At 36.6% G+C, this 22,879-nt stretch overlaps 1 protein-coding gene across 1 annotated transcript; it reads right to left on the reverse strand.

Moving 5' to 3' along the window:
• Window positions 1-314: 314 nt before the first annotated feature.
• On the reverse strand, window positions 315-19,459 carry NRIP1 (nuclear receptor interacting protein 1). Its single transcript, XM_047794638.1, has 2 exons — window positions 18,960-19,459; window positions 315-7,582 (listed from the first exon to the last, which is right to left on the reverse strand). Exon 2 carries the CDS (start codon window positions 7,266-7,268, stop codon window positions 3,798-3,800), a length of 3,471 nt encoding a protein of 1,156 aa, XP_047650594.1. The 5' UTR covers window positions 7,269-7,582; window positions 18,960-19,459; the 3' UTR covers window positions 315-3,797.
• Between the last annotated feature and the right edge of the window lie 3,420 nt (window positions 19,460-22,879).

Genomic DNA, 22,879 nt, shown 5'->3' on the forward strand with positions numbered 1-22,879 from the left:
TACTTCAATAAAATTTTTAAAAAAGAAAAAAAAAAAACCATGAGGACCACAGCATCATGTATCCATGTGTAAAAATCCATGTTACACACCAAGCAACAGAATCAGGGCTACGTAGGACAGGCTGTCTTTGAGCCATGTGTCAGTTGCCCTGCTCCATGAAACACTAACACACTAGCCACCTTCTTTTTTCATCTTTTTGAGAAGGGCAAGGCACTCTTGAAGACTTATAATTTGCATGACCAGAGGCTTTTATGTTTACGAAAACCTTAAAACAGGAGGCCCACAAAATAACAGTCATTTCAAACCAGAGATGATGCATTTTTTTCCTCATTTATTCAAATTCACTGCAGGAAGTAAACACTAAAAGATTAAAAAACAAAACAAAAAATTCACACTGCAGTATGTACAGTTTCATGACATCACATGAAGAAATTAAATTTCTAATAAAAATGACAAATTATATTACTGAGCAGATCGCATCAAAATTGGTTGTGTAAACCCCAGAATTCATACCATGAATGGTAATGCGCCTCTATTCCAGGATACTGGAATACTCCTGGTATATTATTATGTTTCCAATGGGAGTAAAAAATTCATGAAAGTAGTTGTGTGAACCCTTTATGTTGAAAAGTGGTTGACTTGATTTAAAAAGTTTTAAGACCCTTGAATTCAAAGCACATTCTTTCACAAAGCTTAAACCACAGAAGTCATGTCCAGAAATGGAATACTGTTGTGTTGGGATGAACATCTGATCTGACTTGTTAAGACATTTTGCCAAATGCACAGATGCACAGGGTCCCCCATGCACTTTTCATGCAGCAGGTAATCACAACTTAAATAAAAGGTTTATTCTATACATTTGTCCAGACTTGCAACTGTATACATACATGCACAATTTTTAAACCTGTCCGATTATATTTACACTTATACATGGAATATACACAAACCAAAGAGATTAAAAGGCTTTTCTGTTGTATTAGAACAATACAAAATATGTGTTTTTTTTCATTAAGGAAATCACTATTTACATCACCTTTAAAAACCAATTTTAACATCTTCATGTAACAAGTCAATATATATATATATACATATTATATATATATATATAAAATATATACTCTCACCAGTTTACTCCTCTGTAAGATGCAGCAGAGAATAAACAGGTAATGCTACCTTACTGATGTCAATGAGAGCTGTAGTACCCTTTCACAAATGACTTTCTTAGGAAGAAATTGTCTAGATATCTAAAATAGTCTTGAAAATGTGTATATGTGCATCCTTGTATCTACATACGCATAAACAAAGTGAATTTATGGATGTATGCCCTTTCTCACCGTTCTTCTTTAAAACTGTACTAAATCCAAATTGGGGACACTCTCTAGTAAATCAGAACAGCTGTCTTTGTGGTCATGTTTATTTACGTATGGCATAGCTTCATTTCTTTAATGGTGGACAACAATATCAACAACAAAAACAATCAACTGACCAAAGAAACAAAAAGATAGTAATGCTGGCCCTTAATGTTCTTTTTCCTGACCTAAAGTTCACTTCCATGTAAAGGCCCATAATCCCCTAACTGAGGGGGAGATATCACTACTTTTAACCTAGGATATTCCTAAGACTCCAGACCTTTCACAATGGCAGAAAAAAAAAAAAAAAAAAAGCCTTGTTTAAAAGCTTCTTTATTTAGTGTAGACAGTAAGATTGTCACAGAGTAAAGATGAGAGGGAGGTGAATTTCTTCACTGGCCAGTGGAATTTTCATTTCAAAATCAGCATATGCCTTTATCTCTTCAGGATGTAGCATGATATTCACTCCTATTATTTTATAATATGTCCAGTCACTATTTACAAATCATTTTGAGAAAAAATAATGATTCCGGGTTTTAGATCATATTAGGAAATAACACCCATTTTCAATATAAAAATCTTAGAAACAACTTCAAGTAGAACAATTTCAAATAGATTTCCTTCTAATTAATAGTTGCTTATACAACAATTTTTTGATAGGTCAGTTGCTAACCTGGTTTACAATTAAAACCAAAAACATCTGGTGAATGAACTGTGGATTGTAAAAACTGAACTGAAAAACTTGATCTTGTTTCAACATAAAAACATCATGTGGCTCAATAGCATATTAAGTTTTTCCAAGAAAAACCAATGGTTATTTTTAATCACTATTTCAAAATCACAGATCCGATGGAGTGACTGTGTATAATTCTGTCATGTATATGTGCCCTCTGTATTTGTTTGTTTAGTTGAGTTTAGTGTCTTTCTTGGGTTTGAAATAAATGTTTTCATCTTTGTCAGCACTGTTCTGAGGACAAGGATTTTAATAGAAGTTAAGGATGTATTCGGGAGGAGTTTCCAAACCATCCTGGAATCACCTGAGTTTGGTAAGTGGCCCTGTTAGTCCATCCCTAAGGCTAATTAAGTAGATGTTACTCATTAGAACACATAAATAATCACAGATTTTCCTGAGATGTTGAGCCAGGTATGAAAGTTGTCCCCTTCACCCAATTTTTTTTTTTGTCATAAAAAGTATTCTGAACCCGATTTCCAAAGACATAACAGTAATATACGAAGTACAATATTGCAAATTTTGAGTTGATGTGTGACTATACTGGGGAAAATATAGGCATCAAATAGTTTGTTTACAATCCTGTGTTCTGAGAAAAGTCAGGCAATGGTTTTCAAATTTCAGAGTGCAGAAGAAACACCTAGGGATGCGTTAAGATGCAGAAGGAAGATTCCCAGGTCCACTTAGCAGAGATTCTTGTTCTGGGTAGATCTGAGATGCTGCCTAGGAATCTGCATTTTAAAACTAGTGCTCCAGATGATTCTAACGCAGGTAGTCTGAGTCCAGCTTTAAGAAACCCTGGTCACAAGACTCACAGGTACCACAGAAATGGTGAGAAGTAGTAGCTTTTATAAGAGATGGTGAAAACTGTCCAAAGAAAAGCCATTTTGCTTCTGTTAAAAACAACTTATTTCTACTATTCAGGAAACCACCTGAAGATAAATGCTAACTCTCCTAATTCTGCAAAAGGAGGAATATTAATTTAGTAAAGTAGTTAAAATACAAATATGGAAATCTGCCTTTTTTTAAGATCTATCAAACTTCCATCAATTGTAATCAATTTTTACTAAGTAGTACAAGGTTTAAAGAAATATAGTGTATTGAAAAGGACTGGGGTGGAGCAGACACATTAGGGAATCATAAAACCCCTTCCAAGAGTTAAAAATATTTTTTTTTTTAGCAAAAGTGAAAAATGTAAGCATATTTTTCCTAATTTATGTTTGAACTGAATTGAGAAATAAATCCGAACTAGGTTTTTTAATTGAACTAGGTTCAACAATTATCTTTAAAGAGTTATTATTTAACAAATTGGACTTAAAAAAAAATGTGTTGTGTAGGCTGACTTCTGAAAAGCAAAATTAAATACCCTAATAAAGGCAGCAATGCATTAATCCACTGTGGATGAAGATTTACATTTTAATGTATGCCTGTTATCTGTGATTAAAAAAAGGATATCATTCATAGGCTACTCAAAGTTGTTGTCTGATGCATACAAAGTGTTAAACAACCACTGGCTAGTTCAGCAGCTTCCTCATGACATCTAACGTAAAGCAAAAAGTAGTATGCATATTTAAACATCACCAGGAACCAAGACTTTTCAAAATGAGAAAGTTTCAATTATACCATGCTTTTCTCAAATCATGCGCTTATTTATACAGATCTCAAGTTCAAACTCATTTAGTTTTTAAAAAGATCCAAAGATGGATGGCAGGTACATTTTATTCTGATTCCTTTTTTATTGTTAGCATGTTTCCCAGAAGTCCATAAACTTCTCCATTTGCGCTGTGTGGGCAAGAGGCATTATTTCCCATATGGCTATTATAAGGGCTTCTTAAATTAAAGAAAGAAGCTTTAGTTTCTGCAGCAGGGAGTAACTCTTCTTTGATTGTAACCTGTGAGATGTTTTCAGCAGAGGAAGGCTCCCTCCAAATGTCCTTGTCTTGTGTTTCTCGACTGGTAACAGAATTGCCTCCTTTCTGGAGCATGTAATACAGTATTGGGTTAGTTTTGGTCAGTCTTGGAGAGTCTTTTTCATACTCATTCTTTTCTGCGTCTGTGATAACCCACTTAATGGGTCTCTTCTCACTGGGCATGGAACACCCGTTCACAAGCCCAGATTCTGGTCTGGACCCTGTGCAGCCCAAGTGCTCAGGGAAAGGAGGACTCAGGGGAGTTTTGACTCCTCCTGGGTATGGAAATGTCCTGCTGTCCATGCAACTGCTGGGCTGAGCGGCACTGTACATCAGTCCGTTTAAAGAAGAAATGCTGAATTCAGGCTTGCTGTTGGTCACACTGTTTTTGCATCCTTTCTTTTTACTGTCACCGACAGAGTTACTCCGATGCTGGGACAAATCTCTCACACAGTTTTCTGAGAGCAGCAGCTGTTTCAAAACGTTGAAGCTTTTGCTCTCTCTGGCCCAACCCCTGTGTTCACTTTCGCTGGCTGAACTATGACTGCCAGGGTATTTCAAGTCAAGCTCATTTCTGCTAAGCTTCAGCTCTTGCTGGTTAAGCAAGGACCCATACAGCACCTCCGGAGCACTGTGACTGCTTGCAGCATCGACTATGTTATTTTTCATCTTTTTAAATGGATTTTCTAACGGCTCAGTATAAAGCTTCCTTTTCTTAGGGACCATGCAAAGATTCTTTGATTCCAAAAGTGTCAGTTCACTGTTTCTGTGACTGCCGTCCAGGTCATCAGCTGGGTAGCTCTCTTGATTTTGTCTCAGCAAGCGACTTAGCAGACCGTTCTTTGAGAAAGAAAAATCCTGAGGTGAAGCGGGCTCCGATTTCAAGTCCTCGGGAGCTGGTAAGGCAGCTGCGCCTCTCTGCACGGGAGGAGTCATCCCTAAGAATGGGGCGCCCTGAGCATCGGGGCTCGAGTGCACATCCGGCGTGTGCGCGTGGAAGTCGTCGCAAGGCTCAGATTTTATTTTCACCATCAATATTTGTTCACTTAAAGCTCGGTCTGTATGTTCCTGAGTACTTCCCTCCCTTAAGGGAATCTTCTCTTTCTTCTCCATCTTCCCTTTGTTGGAGTTTCCCAGCAGCAACTGGAGGACAGTGCGCCTTTCAAGCAGATTTTCTATTTCGGAACCAGAAAGTCCGGGCTCAGGGCCGGCTGAGTGGCTGCCGAATGCTTTATTTTCTTCAGCTGGGTTTGTTTTATTTGCGAGCAGAGGGCTACCGAGTCTCTCCATCACACCTGTAGGTTTATCCGTGTTGACGCTTAGCAGCTGTTTACTGGGTCTCTGCTCTTCCCCTGACATGGAAGACTGCATGCCACACTGTGCTAAATTTTTTAACAGCTTGCTGGCACTGAACGTGGCAGAGTTTTGTGCACCTTCGTTTTGGACTGGTTTCTCTCCTTGCAAGTCTTTGCTCTTTGTAAGGTCCACCAAGCGGTTGGAGGTGGCATTTGTTGGCTTTTCAGACGGAGGGCCACAGGCATACGGTGGGGAATTCCATCTAATGACCAGAGAATGCTGGGAAAGGTTGATGGGAGACTCGGCTTTGGCCGATGCAAGTAGGGGTGGAGTGCTCACTGGCGGCGTCCTGTTGGTACCTGGGCTTTCAATGACAGAGGTCCGAGCATAGTTCTGCGTGCTGAACTTTGTCACATCACTGTGGACTTCCTGAGGGCTGTTGTTTCTTTCTACATTTTCTTCATTCTTATGGCCAAGGAGAAGCTGAAGAAGGGTCACTTTCTGGTGTGAATTTAGCCTAGAATTCTTTGAGGTATCTTGATCTTCTTTGTTATCTACTTCGGGGACTTTGGGATCCCAAGTGTTTAGTAAGGACTGAGTTAAGTTATCCAGAGAAACAGGCTGGTCAGGTTCTGGCTTTTTGGTTCGGTGCTTGCAAGACAAGTCTATGGGCACACAGTTGGAATAAGAGCTTTCATCACCACTGCTATCATCTGTAAAACTGGGATTGTTATCTGAGTAGTCATCAATAGTTGTAGGTGTACTGCTCTCCTCAAAAATGCTTCCTCTCTCATTGTGACTGTGTCCGTTCATTGGCTTAGGTATGGTCTGGCTTTTAAGAAGATGTAAAAGCAAACTATTATTAGCAGCTTGTTTGATATTGTTTCTTTCCAGTGAATTCTTATAGCCTGCATTTTTGGGAGAAGAAGGAACGAGGCCCATTGGACTTTGAAATGTTGTACTTTTGCTAGCCATTAATTTGTTTGATGATGTTCTTGCCTGGCCATTAAGATGGCCTGACACTCCTTTGGAGACCTGGAAACTGCCCACATCCTTCTGGCCATTTTCCTGTAATCTGGCCATAGCAGCAAGTCTTTCACTCGCTGCCTGATTTGCATTTTGTGTTTTTAAAGCATGTTCTCGAGAATACTGCTGTAAATGGGCTTCGCTTGAAAGGAGTAATGCTAATTGGCTACAAGCAACACTGGGTTTGGGTGAAGTGGCTGGACTAGCCCTTTTCTCCACCATGCTCGCAACAGCTTGTAATCTTGCAGCGCATGACAAGGGTTCACTCAGGACCTTTGTTCCACTTTGTCCAACATGATGAGGTGACTCTACGAACCTCTCTCTGATGAGGTTTTTAGTTACGTCAGGGAGATTGGTATCAGGCTTTTGATCTTTAGCTTTACTTTTCTTCAACAATGTTTTTAAGTGACTTGATGCAACACCGTAGCACCTTAAATCTTTCTCCACTTTTAAAGAATCATGACTGAGGGCATACCCTTGCTCCTTGAGGCTCTGCCTAATTTGTTGTGACAGAGCAACAGTCTGCAGCCTAGAGCTGAATGACTGAAGCAAAGAGGCCAGTAATGTGCTATCCTGTTTGCCTTTAGGCACATTGTCAACCATGCCAGCCAGCAAAGCCTCCTTCTTTACGTTTAAATTGACGATGGAATCAGACAGCCTCTTCCGCTTCGCTGCATTCCAGTCCTCAGAAGACTGCAATAGCCTGGCTTTTTTGAGATGCAGCATGCCAGATCCCTGATATGTGTGTGTATTGAGAACTGGACCATTACTTTGACAGGTGGGAAATGCATTACCGGAAATGTTAAAGTTCTGATCTTCTTCATTATGCCCAGCAGACTTTTTGTCGACGGCAGTACCTGATCCCTCTGCTGCCTGATGCATTAGTAATCCTTCTAGGTAAGTTAAAACAATAGAATCCTGGTGCACATCAGAGCCAAGCTCTTCTCCATGAGTCATGTTCAATAGAAGTGTTCACAAGGGCTTGGTTTCTATTCACTTTGAAGAATGGTTTTTTTTTTTTGGGTGAATGAGATGTAATGTTAACAAGTGAGTGTCAGTTTATCACCTTCCATAGTAATTAGACAGAGGTGTACTGTTACATTCCGACCAGGATTCCTGCTGGCAGTGGCGAGATAAATGGCAGGCTGACCCCAGTGCAGTCCCACCATAGAGCTGATCAACTCCCAAGTAAGAAGCAGCAGCAGAATCCTTAGTGAATACACTACTTCTTCTTCATCTTTTGTTCCCCAATAAATGCAAATATCAGTGTTCTAGAAAAATTAAAGAAAAAAATAGTTAAGGAGGTGAAGAATTAGAATTGTACTCTGATATGTGAAAGCAAAACAATCTAGCGCTTGTAAGCTGATATGCATATATATACACACATGCAATGTACATATTTATGCATTATAGATGCTTCTTCAGTAATTTATTTTATTGCCATTCCTATTAAATTGGAAATCTCTACTGGAAATCTTATGGATTAATTAATTTCATATCGTGAAAAGGATCCAATCAGAGAAAATACTTTAGTGTTACACAACTGTCTTCCAAAGCCCATCAAGTTTTTGAATTTTCATAAACATCTTTCTGCAAAGTGATGTGATGCTAAGTCGTCTCCCTATAGCACTGCAGCTGTACAAGGGGCTAGTTCTAGCTTCCTTACATTACTCAGAGCTTATGAAGGAACAAGAGGAAAAAGGAAAAGAGATCCATGTGACATGGACTCATCTAATGAGTTAGATGTGAGGTTGAGGCTGACACAATGCTTCTGACATCATCCTCTAAACATCAGCCATCCCCAAAAGAATTTGGAGAATTTCTGTTTGCAAAGAATTGGAAGCCCTAACAAGTGTAAGATTCTTCTGAAGGGGCATGCAAACTGTGATAGTCTTAGTTAATACACATTTACATAAAATCACAGGCTTATTCACCCATAGTTCTTACCCAGACTTATTAAAAACAGAACCCATTTAGGTCGAGCAAAGTTTGAATGTGTCTGTCTTAAAATTCTTACATCTGTGCTCCATGTAGAACTTGTAAAATAAGGTCCACTCCTAGCAGATGCAGAATGCAGGTTACAGATAAGCCTATCATCCTAAGTTTCTAGAATGTTCCTAATATAAAATACTCCTCCCCCTGCCCATGCTATTTCTTTGAGTATGACCTTGTTATCAATAATTACAGATAAATTAAAATATTATGTGATTTGAAAAAAATTTAAAGGATTTAAAAATAAAAGTCATTATTTAAAAAATGTTTTGGGGTACTTGCATTAACTTTTGGTTTAGAAAATGTGATTAGTATAGAGCACATAAAACTATAACAGCAGAAACTGACAGAACATTATAAATCAACTATAATAGAAGTAAAATCTTAAAAAAACCTATAACTATACATATATATACACACACACACTAAGTCATCATATCATCCTGTAGAAAAGTTGGCAAGAAACAAATTTAGAAGAGATTTGAAGGAAAGAGAAAGTCAAAGTTCAAATGGTTATTTCTCATTAATTTCTTTGAAAAGAATATTCTATAAACAAAACCAATTATATGAGGCAAGAAAGAGCTTTTCATAGAAACTCTTTTTTTTTTTGTCTTTTTGCCTTTTCTAGGGCTGCTCCTATAGCATATGGAGGTTCTGAGGCTAGGGGTCTAATCAGAGCTGTAGGTGCCGGCCTACACCAGAGCCACAGCAACTAGGGCTACGAGTTTCATCTGCAACCTACACCACAGCTCACGGCAACGCTGGATCCTCAACCCACTGAGCAAGGCCAGGGATCGAACCCAAAACCTCATGGTTCCTCGTCGGGTTCGTTAACCACTGAGCCATGACGGGAACTCCGAAACTCATTTTTTAATAAGATCAACCTGTAAATCAAAGATAGTAGTTACTGAGAAGCTATTCTAGGTGCACTCCCCTGGGGTGCAGGTAGGCAACACCTACCACCATTCTAGCATAAAATTGGAATACCTCAGAAAGCAGAAATTCCGAGACTACTTAAGGCTGGAATTCACTCAGACTCTACTATTACAAACTCTTCAGGGAACTAGGTGTGCCAAATTTCCTCAGGTAACTTCCTTTACTGTTTCTTAAACAACTAATGTGGGAGAAATCACTAACAATCCTTCCTATCTCTCTTGCTTTTTCAGTTCTATAGTATAGAATTTAACTGAGAGATTTTGGAGGGGGAGAAGAAAAGAAAAAGACACATAATACTTGGATATGGTACAGCTCACTGGAACCTACAGGTATTAGTGCATAATGTAAAATGTTACCATTGCTTAATAGAGGCTTTTTAGGGTTAAACTCATTTGATTTAAAGCTAGTATTAACCTGACTCATTTTCTTTTAGTGGAAAGACAACCACATTATTTTTGGATCACCAACATATAGTTGGCTGACTTGATTTTAAATACTTACTGCTTAAGAATGTTATCAGGCGTTGCCTACTACCTGAGCACAGTCCATTACAAATCCTAAATGCCAACATACAGTTAAGAATTAGGCTTCTTATCTATACATAGAACATCCATATGACCCCGCAATCCCACTCTTGGGCATATATCCGGACAAAACTCTACTTAAAAGAGACACATGCACCCGCATGTTCATTGTAGCACTATTCACAATAGCCAAGACATGGAAACAACCCAAATGTCCATCAACAGAGGACTGGATTCGGAAGAGGTGGTATATATACACAATGGAATACTACTCAGCCATAAAAAAGAATGACATAATGCCATTTGCAGCAACATGGATGGAACTAGAGACTCTCATCCTGAGTGAAATGAGCCAGAAAGACAAAGACAAATACCATATGATATCACTTATCACTGGAATCTAATATCTAGCACAAATGAACATCTCCACAGAAAAGGAAATCATGGACTTGGAAAATAGACTTGTGGATGCCTGATGGGAGAGGGAGGGAGTGAGAGGGATCGGGAGCTTGGGGTTATCAGACACAACTTAGAATAGATTTACAAGGAGATCCTGCTGAGTAGCATTGAGAACTATGTCTAGATACTCATGTTGCAAGAGAACAAAGGGTGGGGAAAAAAAAAATGTAATGTATACATGTAAGGATAACTTGATCCCCTTGCTGTATAGTGGGAAAATAAAAAAAAGAAAAAAAAAAAGAGTGATAACAACAACAACAAAAAAAGAATTAGGCTTCTTTAGAGATCTGCAAGCAATATATTTAAAAACTGGAATATTTTATAAAATACTCTGGTTCACTGGCTTGTCAGTGAATTTACTGGTTTATTTGTAACTTCAACGATGATTTTGTTAGAGCTTGTATATACATGTCTATTTAAACATACTCAACGTTCTCTTCAAAAACAAAAGAAGGAAGAGACTTGACTTGTATGCAAACACTTATTAAGTGACTTCTCTGGAAAGAGAACAGAATTATACCAAAATATGTAAGAGGAACCAAAGGGGAGGTAAAAGTACTGAGGAGGAAGGAAAAAAAAAAGGAAAAAAAAAAAAAACGCAAGTGAACGCCTTATAAATTTTACAACTCTCATGAGGTTTAGAAGCAAAAATTTGGTTTAGAAACTAAAATACATTATATTAGGAGATTCTGCTGTGGTGCAGCAGGTTAAGGAGTCAGTTGTCTCTGCAGTAGCTCAGGATCAATCATTGGCCCAATGAAATGGGTTAAGGATCTGGTGTTGCTGCAGCTGTGGGTCAGAAGTAAGCCCTGGCCCAGGAACTTCCATATAAATATGAATGAATGAATGGGAGAAAAAAAAAAAACCTACCCAGTGATAAAATAAAAACTGAGCAATGTTTATTTCCAGTTAGTTGTCATTTTTATAGGGTGATTCCGCAAAATTTTTAGAAAAAAATTTCCTGATTTTAACAAAAATTTAGTGTAACATTTATTAAACCAAGAAATGACTTGAATTTGCTTTTGATATTATCATTCTAATTCAAAATCAGCTCTTTATAATTTTAATGAATTCACTTAACTCTCAATATACCAAGAAAAACAGCCACCATCATTTACCACCTGGGTCCAATGAACATTTATTATCATTTAAGTCAACTTATTCATACATAATAATTTATGAATAATAACAATTTGCAGAATAATAAAGGGGTAATGTAAAATATCTTCACTAGAATTTTTAGTAAGAATTTACACATAGCAAACCCAATTCTTTCTTTTCTTTTCTTTTTTTTGGCTTTTTAGGGCTGCACCTGCGGCTTATGGAGGTTCTCAGTTCTCAGGCTAAGGGTTGAATCAGAGCTGTAGCTGCTGGCCTAGTGGGATCCGAGCAAAGCCCTGTCTGCGACCTACACCACAGCTCACGGCAACACCGGATCCTTAAACTCACTGAGCAAGGCCAGGGATGGAACCTGCATCCTCATGGATACTAGTCAGATTCAGTTCTTCAGCACCACAACAGGAACTCTGCAAACCCAATTCTGAATTCCATATTTCCCTGGTTTTGAAGGACAACACACCTGAAATGGTCAAGGCACTCTGGAACTGAGAGTTTAACTACTGGAAATACCTTGTAAATACCAATTCCAGATTTCAAGTACATATCTAAGAGGTTCTAGCTTAATCATCACTTTTGAGTTTTCTTTTTGTGGCTGTAGAAATCAAAATGTATTACTTTGCAAAACTTTGACAGCTCAAAATTATATTGAAGAAAGAAGGACAGAAATCTTCCTTGTTACATAACTACAAAGTATTTTTTACTTTTAGATTTATTAATACCCATTGCAATGATCAATCTAATGAATTATTTCCATGTCATCTGTTTTCTTCTAATGCCTTCTATTACACACCAGCATACAGTATTCTGTCCACTTATGAACTATTTCAAAAAAATTGGGGGGGTGTCAACATCATAAAAGAAGAAAGAACATTGTCATATATTCTTTGAGCAAAACAGGGCAGGCAAATTTCTTGTCACAAAATACTGAGTGATAAAGTACTTCCTATTAAGCAACTGGAGCAAAATAGTCTATCTCCTTTGTGCCTTTAAAACTATAAAGTTATGATAACTATATGAAGTGATGGATATGTGAAATAACCTTACCTTGGTAATCATTTTGCAAATCACATCATCACATTATACATCGTAAACTTAGTATTACATGTCAATTACATCTCAATCAAGCTGGGTGAAAAAGAACTATGTTTTCCGATTACTGGTTCTTGAGCTTGAAAAATTCATCTAGGATATTGTCATCTGAAGACAATGGTCTGAGGTGTTGCTTGTACAATCAATGTCATCATCATCAATCCTATCTAGAATGCTACTATCAGTCTCTGCATTTATCTGCTGATTCATCTAACTGAAGCATCTTCCAATGCCAACTTTCTTCTCTTTATTTGATGCACCTGTGGCATATGGAAGTTCCTGGGCCAGGGACTGAATCCAAGCCACAGCTGTGACCTATCCCACAGCTGCGGCAACATAAGATCCTTTTTAATCCACTGTACTGGGTATGGACCCCTTGCCTCCTCGGTGACCCAAGCTGCTCCAGTGGGTTTCTTATCCCACTGTGTCACAGCGGGAACTCTGTCTTCTCTTTAACATTAGGGGTGGAAAATAAAAAATACTGAATTCTCTACCATGTTTACTAAAAATTTAAAACAAAATAGAAAGACTATTGTCTCCAGACATTTTCTTTTTACATTCTTGAAAGATAATACCAGTATTTATGGGTTATGATATTAGGAAACTGAAGATGATACAATAATGATGACTTATTTCACTATTGCATTATCCTCCTAGGCACTTTCATTATCTTCCTCTGGCTTATTCTTTTCATCTTTAATTTACGCAATTGGAAATAAATGATTAATTAATTCCAAAAAAGTGATAAAGGGAAAAATGGTGAAAAGATACAGAAAAATAAGATCACTAAGATTCCATAATGTAAGTTTGATTTATAAAAAGTTCCAATGAGCACATATGGTAATAGCAAGACACAATGCTTTTTTCAATTAAAAATACATTCATTGAAACTTTAAAAAAGAATAAAAGTCATGTAACATCCTTTCTAAAAAACAAAACTGGGTCCAAAGAATCCTGACAGTGTATCAAGGATCAATGCATTTCAGGTTAATTTAATAAAATTCATGGACAAACACTTTACAGTTAATTATAGATGAAGTCTTCCTTTTATTAATTTAAAATTGTTTATAACCATAAAATTATTGTTTAAATTTGATAAAATTGAGATTTTCCTGGTCTAATACCATGTAATAAAAAATTATTGCTGTGGCAGGAAAGAATTATTAAAAATAATAATAAAATTAAATTAAACCATAAAAGAATTCTGTGGAATCTTGACCATATGCATAGATTTGGGCTAAGATTCAAGTTTCAATACACAATCCAGTTTAATATCTGGTAAAATGCTTGAATTAGAATATATATTATTAGAATATAATATTATATATATATTCTAATATATATAATATATATGTTATATTATATTCTAATAATATATATTCATATGATATAAATACATAAAACATTTTCTAAGAATTTATAAAATCAAAATATCAACATAATTTCATAACTTTAATTTAGAGCTTTAATCATAAAAGACAGTTGTGAATAATTCACATTATTAACACAGTTCCCAACCAGGTGTTACTATTTCCATTGCATTGTGTTTTACACTCCCTAGATGGTAATAGTTTATTAAGCAAAGGGAAAGTTCATTGAATTTTTAAACACTTTTAAAAATTTTTAGCTGTGCCTGGGGTATGCGGATATTCCCGGGCCAGGGACTGAACCCACATCACAGCAGCGACCTGAGCCACAGCAGTGACAACACAGGATCCTTAACCTGCTGTGCCATCAGGGAACTTCCTTTAAATGCTTTTGAAAATGGTAAAGTCTTGGATAAATGAAGGATGTATCTAACAGGATTCTTATATGTAGGTTTACATCTGGTTGAAAATAGATAAATAATGAGAAGGTCTTTGGCTGTTTTTAAGGAAAAGATCTTAAAATCAAATTCTCCATTAAAAACATTTCAATGACTAAACATTATAAAGTCCCTTTGTATGCCATTTAAATGATGTCTAATGAATACCTCATGACTTCCAACTGTTTCCATGAAATTCCCAATTTCTCCTGCATTATCAAGTAACACTTGAGTACCGAAATTAAATTAAATGTATTTCTGAATCGGCACTTTGGATTCTTGGCTCTGGTCAGTCAAAAAAGCAGAAGTTAACTGAAAGGCTACTCCTATTGGACAATATTATCTACATTTTTCTGTAGATGACTGGGGGGGTGCTTTTCATGCAAAAGGAAAGACAAACATTTAAGATGTTTCAGTAAGCATTCAAAGAAAATTCCAAAGTCCTAATTATTGAACCTTTTACTTAAGCAATACAAATCCAAGTAAATAATTCAGAGAACTTGTTGTTCTCTTAGGTGAGACTTTGAAAGTTTTAAGAGTTGAAAAGGGAATAAAAACCCAAGAAAAATTTATCAAGAAAATATAACATCAAACATTTATGCAAATGGATGAGATTAGCTTTCGAAACCAAGGGCCAGTGAAAAATTAGAATATATAAAACCCAATGCTTAATGTCACAGAACAAGAAAGGAAAAGTGAAATTTCAGGTAACAGTCCTGGGGCTTCATTGAAAAGTGAAGACTACAATGATTCCTCCATTAAAAGTTAGTTTTTGAAAAAAAATTAAGAAAAAAAGAACCATTCAATTGTTGCCACTTCATAGCTGGGAATAATATAAGCACAGTAAAGGAGGAGCCTTAGGATTTCATTTATTAGAAAATATTTCCAACTACTTGAAAAAAAATAAGTATATGTACTTTGATATAATTTAAATTCCAAGATATTAATTTTCTTTGCAGTTTTATCTATCAAAAGATGGATGTATGGTTGTATCATTTGATGGGTGCCAAGAAAATAAACTTACCTAAAAAAACACTGCTCAATGGAGAGCCTCAACATTTAAAATTAGACCACAAGAGCTTCTTGCTCTCTCCCAAGGGTTCTCATTTTAGATGTAAATACTCTTAAGAGATGGGTAGCAGAAGCTACTGACATTGCAGCAAGTAAAACAGCTGCCCAGACTGTTCTCCACTTCAACCTGAGGGACTTACACATTTTTGCCCAAGGCCAAATTTGCTCCTACCTTCCAGGTCCATCAGCTTTAACTTGCTGTCAGCTGCCTCCACAGGAGTAAGAGTGTCACTCACATTCTCAAGTAAGAGACTCACTAGGAGACACTAGTGCTTGATGGACTGAGCGTTCAACAGAAGGACATAGGTATCTGAGGACCTCTTCAACTCTAACACTTTATTTCTATGATTCCAAGTAACTTATAAAATTGTAGTTGATAAAAACGACAAGCATTTTAACCAAAAAGATGATATGCTGTCACAAAGGTGTGGAGATAGCCCTGACTAATATATTTTATAGTCTTCTTACTGAATTCTAGGGGAAGGAAATTATTTTTAAACAGCCATACAACCTACCCATCCATTCCCCCAAAGTTATTTTATCTTCACTACTTTCATTACTGGAGTCACAAAATTTCAAACAGATGTTTACTTAAAAGCTAAATAGGAGCTTATATTCAAACTGGAGCTTTTGCTTATCTCTTGATGACTATATACCAAACACAATGGGAGAGTAAAGACTTCAGACCCTTGATAACACAGATCAATGCATGAGAAAGGTAAAATAATTGTCCTCTATAAATGATTCAGGGAAGTGAAGAGCCCCTCTGTTCTGAATTATCCTCATGAGGCTTATGTCTATGAATCAGATTCAACAAATCCACTATTCATTTTCTTCTGTCTCCATAGTTTATATAAAAATTTAATTTATAATCAAAATTAAGTTTATAACTTAAGAGATTTTAAATTAAAAACATTCACCAAATCAAATCAGCTAGAGAAGGAGCTTAACTGACAATATCTGTTCCAAAATAGAAGCCCTCCATGGACGCTGTACTGTATTATCTTGAAAACACAGAAACTAGAATTTTTTTTTTGTCTTTTTGGTCTTTTCTAGAGCCACACCCACAGCATATGGAGGTTCCCAGGCTAGGGGTCTAATTGGAGCTATAGCCGCCAGCCTACACCAGAGCCACAGCAACGTGGGATCTGAGTCACATCTGCGACCTACACCACAGGTCATGTCAACGCCAGATCCTTAACCCCCAATTGAGGCCAGGGATCAAACCTGCAACCCCATGGATCCTAGTCGGACTTGCTAACCACTAAGCCACGATGGGAACTCTTTGAAACTAGAATATTTTTAAGTAAAATTAATTCTAACTAATTTTTTAAAATTCACGAAGATAGTTATATGTTAAAGAGTACATGTGATATTTATTGAACATTAATATTAATGTCTGCTCACTCTTTCAGTTAAACAATAGTTTCTCTGGAGAAACATAAAATTAACATTATTTGGTGGCACATAAGTGTGGAAAGAAAGGTCTAAGAATAAAACCCACAGTATAGCTTCTCCTAACTTTTCCAATAGCTCTTCAAAGTAACTGGTGCTTTCTATCAGTCTTGGTCCAATCTCCATATATTTTCATATTCCAAACTATGAAATATAATGGAGAATGGCACTTTCTTCTCCTGGAATTGTTGGACTATCTATAGTACGTGTGTGTGTGTGTGTGTGTGTGTGTGTGTGTGTGTATGCATATATATATATATATATATATATATATATATATATATATGAACATCCTTTGAGACTGGAGCATAAATCCTATTAAATCCAACTATGTTTTTCCCATCCCCAAAATAGATTTGACATACAGACCTAAGCACAAGGTCAAGGTCACAGATCACTAAAAAAGATTACCAACAGAACTGATGAAACAGCTGGCATTAGATCAAAGCTCCTGGGGTTTTTAGTATACTTACTAGACACACTGCATTTACTCACAGGGTACACCCTGTTCTTAAAATGTTCCCCATCTTTGAGGACAAGATCTTCATGTACTTTTTTTTACAAAGTATGTTCTATTAAGAATGTTGCATTAGATCAAAGAGTAGGATAGAAAATCAGTGTATATATGTTTCAGAATCATGAGTTGTGTATGTCTGTAGGCCTGCATATTTATTTATTCATTTGTTCTAACTGATCCTTGCCAAGTGACAATTCTGAAATCAATTTAACTTGCAGGTTCCTGACTCAACCATGCTCCCCAACACTTCCAAGCCTTTGTACCACTTAAAACAGGAATTGTCTATTTTTTAGTATCTTGGGTCACTTCTTCCCAAATCCATAGATTTAAGTGCTAAAAATAGGTTGAATCAGAAAAATTTTACAATGCATCCTAATCTTCCACAATAATTTTCAAATTATACATATAGGAAGAAACTGCTTACCAACAAGAGCAACAAAGTGATTCTTAATGGAGTTTATTATTCAATAGTGTAATTATCTAACAAAACCATGCCTTTTGTTTCAGCTGTTCAAACAATATATTGAATTTATCTTAAATTACATTTATAAAGTCAAGAATTATGTGGTGAATGTCCTTACTGAAGCATTCTGACCAAGAAATTATTTTTAAGGATACATAAAATACTGTTGGGGTAAATTTGTAATATAAAAGCTTTCCTTGTTAAATCAAGTATCACCTGCTGTGCTTTATGTAATTTTCAAATTATGATACATGTATATGCACCCATTATCAGTTTTTCATTTTGCAAAATTATTTTTGATTACTTAAATAGGTTTGAATGAAATACCAGAATTGTCCTATCCTAGAATGTCCACTAATTTCTCAATTACCAAGGAAAAGGGAAAAATAAATTAAGTATCAGTGAAAACTGAACTTCCAGAATTCTCTGGTGGCCTGGTGGGTTAAGGATCTGGCATCAGTGCTGTGGCTTGGGTCAGTGCTCTGGCTTGGTTCACTGCTGTGGTGGGACTTAGATCCCTGGCCTGGGAAACTTGCACATGCTATGGGCGTGCCCCCCCCTCCCCCAGCCAAAAAAAAAAGGGGGGGAAGAAAAGGAACTTTTTTTACCAGGCAGAAGCAGACCATGAGTATAACAAAATTATCAGTAATGGGCATCAATTCATACATCAAACTTTGATCACAAAACCTATAGATATATTTTCTATTTTAAACAGAATTACTTATAAAATATATTTTATATACAAAGTCTATTTAGAGGAATCATTTATCACTTAATTAATAATTATGTTCTTTAGGTGCTGCCTAGGTAAAAGTGCTGCCTTGCTTTGTGAACTCTGACTTGACTTGCCAAAAATGGTAAAATCATCATGACATCATGCTTCCTGGAACAGCCCAGAACACAAAGCTTTCTAGATTGAGGATTTTAGTCAGTCTGTGGCAGAGAATATCACTTACAGACCCTATCCATGGACAGAGAGAAGAGTGGTCACAGTGTAAAGGGAAGAAGCCAAGGAATCTCACTGGTTCCCACCCCAAGGGATTAATGAGCAAAACAATAAGAAAATGCACACTGTATCTGAAGAATTTCTATGTCTTCAAATAGTAACATGTAACATTAAAATACATTTTTCAACTAGGGAGATGAAGCTACTGGCACACCACTGGTAGGCTATTCACTTTAAATGGTTTCATTTTGACTGTGAAACTGCCACCCATACCTCTCTATAACGTCTCCTTTGCTCATCAGTACACACGGCAAATGTCTGAAGTAAAAACCTCAGGAACTGTAGCCAGTAACTGCCCATCTGAGACAGGCTGTGCTGCTGTCCAGGTCTCGGGCATACTCAGTCCAGGAGCAGGGAGAGTCCGCGTGATTTGCCTCGGCACCTGATACTCAGATACAGATTGGGCTGCAGGGTAGAAAGGAGGCTTTAGAAGAGGCTCTATGGGCTGGAGAAGAAGCAGGAAGAACAGTGCTGGTAACACAGGTCAGTGTCTTTCTGACTTCACTTTACTGGACTAAAAATGCTTCCGGGTAATTTTTACTTTAGCAACTGAGATCATTAGAAATAACTACTACTACCTACTATGAACATTATTTAATAAAATTAAAACATTTTAACATCAAAAATTTAAATACTTTAGCTTTGTGAGAATCTCCGTTATATACATCATTCCTTCTCTCTCCCTTCTTCTCTCCCTTCCTCTCTTTCTTTCTTTCTCCCTTTCTTTCTTTCTTTCTTTCTTTCTTTCTTTCTTTCTTTCTTTCTTTCTTTCTTTCTTTCTTCCTTCCTTCCTTCCCTTCCTTCCTTCCTTCCCTCCTTCCTTCCTTTCTTTCTTTCCTTTCTTTCTCTTTTCCTTCCCTTTTCTCTTTCCTTTCCTTTTTAGATAAAAAAGATATAGGGACTGGCACATATATGCCATACCTCTCTGTTTGTTCAATTCCACCATCACTTAAGTTCTTATATCAATATTTACTCTATATTTTGCTTTATTGTTTTGGTACTTACTGTGCTTTCAATTACAGCATTTATATAAAATGAATAATGTGTTTTATATTTAAATCCTTGCCATTACACATGAGGATATGACTAAGACATAACCATGGGAAAAATAATGTGACGTAGAATAAAAAGAATAAAAAGTTCTTGACAGAACTTTCTGCTCAGTGTCCTTCTCCCCTTTCACCCACACAATCCCTACCATCATCATCACTTGATAAAATATATCAGAGTTAAAAATGCATCATATAACAATGCTCCATTTGCTGATAATCAAGCTCAAGGAATAAAATCTTTTACAGTCTGTAAGTCTCAGCTGAGGACTCACCCCTTCCCTCCTTGGGCAGCCTTCCCTGAACTATGCAGGCTGGGGACCTGCAGGACTCCCCAGCACTACTCAGTACATCTTTCAATCATCTCATTACAAAACTGTATTTTGCGCCGTTTATGCGTGGCCCTCAACTAGAGTGTAAAGCCCTTCTGGGCAAGGAGTCCACCTCTGTTGTCTTACATCCCAGCACCTGGCAGAGATCGCATTCCCAGTAAAACATGCAACAAGTCAAACACTTAGAGGTTCAGACTGTAAAATGAGGGGTAGGCTATCATAATTCTAAGGTACCTTAAGATTTAAAACAATATGATAGTGCCATTTGTAATGTTTGGTTTCAAATCTAAGACCTCCTTTGTCCCTCTAAATATAAACTCACAAAAAAATTACAAAATCAAAGAGTAATAAAGTATTTTATCCTACACAGGAAGTTCTCTGGATTTGAAAAACATGTGTGACTAGTATTCCCGTTAGAAAAACACAAGATTTTATAGCATTCTTGCATTTTTCTAACAGAATACCTGTCACACATGCTATAAAATTGGGTCATGATGATTGTTGTACAACTATAAATGTAATAAAATTCATTGAGTAATAAAAAAAGAAAAACACAAGATTTAAATACTTTCAAGAAGATCTTTATTTTAACATGTCTTTGTTAAAACGTGATCATTTTTCACTTAATTTCCTCTGATCAGTGTCTTCCTGGCCAAGGTTTTAAGATGTAATATGCTTACGGACTACAGATAAGAATAAGCAAAGGTTTCAAAATGCTGGTATCATAAAGCTTTCCACCATATCCCTCTCTCAAACTACTCACTCTATAGGAAGTTGAATAAAACCTATTTAACATTAAAATATTTCGTTGTTAAATTTTCTTGTGATGGAGCTGTATTTAAGAAATGAGGTAGCACATTGAAAGATTTAATCCCTAAGATCAGACAAATCAAATTCATCCTTAAAAGGCTTTAGGAATTAACTTTGAAATGTACAGTAATCACAGCTGAGATTATTTCTCAATGTCCATTTGAAAAAAAAAAATCAATCACTGAAGTAGATAATAATCATTTACCAAGCAACTTGAACCCTTTAAGTTGCGTGATAAAGATGAAAGCAAATTGGTCAAAGCTATCCTTAGGGTGATCTTTTTCCTGTGAACCTCTATTTGCTGAAGAGCGTCAAGTATGAGCTTTCACTGTGTTTGGCTAAATAAAAACAATCTCCTGCCATAAAGTGATTCCATTAGAATGTGTAAAAGTGATCAAATTACTTTTAAAAGCCTTTAAACCTGAAAATCTAAAAACCAATTCAACAAAAACAAACATTATCCAAGCAGGTCTTGAATACTGATGTGGAAGAGTCAGCATGCCATTGTCCTGACTGTCCTGCTTCCATGTCTGCAGCCGCTGTTAGGAGCAATGATATCAAGGAGATGTACTCCTCTGACCTGCACTGAACTGAAAGCTAAGCTTCAGGTTCCCTCTTGTTTTACAGCAAGATATCAAACCTAAATAATGTTTCTCAGGTCTGAGGGGCTAAGAGGTCATGTGGGTCCAGAAAATAGCTAACTTTGATAAAATTTTTAAAACATTTTTCTAAAATATACAGTAAGACACTCTTCAACATTTGTTAAAAACACATCATACTATACTCCAAAAGCTATTCAGGCATTTATTTTAAAGGTATTACACTACCAAATCGAATGTCCTTGTCTTTCATAAAATGTTGTGGGGTTTTGGGACATTTTATTCACTTGGACTAATGATTTTTTTTGAAAGCAAAACTAACAAATATTCTTGCCTCCATCATACTGGGAAGGCAAATTTATAGAACTTATGTAAAAGTGGCAAAGCAGCTGGTTTTTATGAAGGGAAACTTATTTTTCTATAATGATTCTACTACCAGCTATCACTTTCCTAATAGCAAATAGAGTCTATAAACATAATAGGACCAATTTAAGGTTAGGAGAGAGTTGAAAGGTCATCTGCCTAACCAATCATCCCATCTGATGCTTAAACGTCTTTAATAACCTATTTGCTAACACTGGTTGTCTAGTTTATTTCTCAAAACCTCTGGTAACTATGTATTATAGGAATCAGATGGCTCTGGGTTCAATTTCTGGCTCTTTCACTTACCAACCGTTTGACTTTGGGCAAGTTAACCACTTTTGAAAGTTTTATTTGTAAATGTTCAAGAACCAATACCTAGTTCACAGAGCCACTGTGAGGAATAACGATGAAAATGTCACAGTCCTCATATGGCACTCGGCACAAAGCGGGTGCTGAAGAAAGATTAGTTGTTATTCAGATAATCATTCTGTGTTTGCACAACTGCAATAGTAAGAAGTTCTTCCCTGCACTGGGCTATAATCTATCTCCTTTATTCTGATCATTTGTCTTTTGGGGGGGGGGCAAAAAAAACAAGGCTAATCCCTCAATTATCCTTCAAACACTAGAAACATTATTCCACTAAGTCTATCACCTTGTTAAGGTCTGGATAAGACAGTGACTTTCCATGGTTGAAGGAGTCTAGCGAAGGGCAAACAAAGGAAGACACGTGCATGTGGGTGCCAGTCTACAAAGAGGCAGTTCTTTACATATTCTTGACTGGCCAAGGTAGTGTATGTAAGCTCCTGGGAGCTCTCCACCACAGACTGTTAACTGCTACTGAGTTTACTACACGTTAAAAATGGCCAGCTTTTCCCCAGGTGCTTTCAGCCATATGTCCTCCTCAAATGAACTATCATTATATATATATATATTTTTTTTTCTTTTTGATTCTCCTTCTGGGGTTGGCTAATACTCTATTA

The sequence above is a fragment of the Phacochoerus africanus genome, chromosome 1, assembly GCF_016906955.1.
Source record: "Phacochoerus africanus isolate WHEZ1 chromosome 1, ROS_Pafr_v1, whole genome shotgun sequence".
NCBI classification, from domain to species: domain Eukaryota; kingdom Metazoa; phylum Chordata; class Mammalia; order Artiodactyla; family Suidae; genus Phacochoerus; species Phacochoerus africanus.

Excerpts from the sequence above, each read along its gene's own strand:
- NRIP1 (XM_047794638.1), bottom strand. The coding sequence starts at position 7,268 with ATGACTCATGGAGAAGAGCTTGGCTCTGATGTGCACCAGGATTCTATT.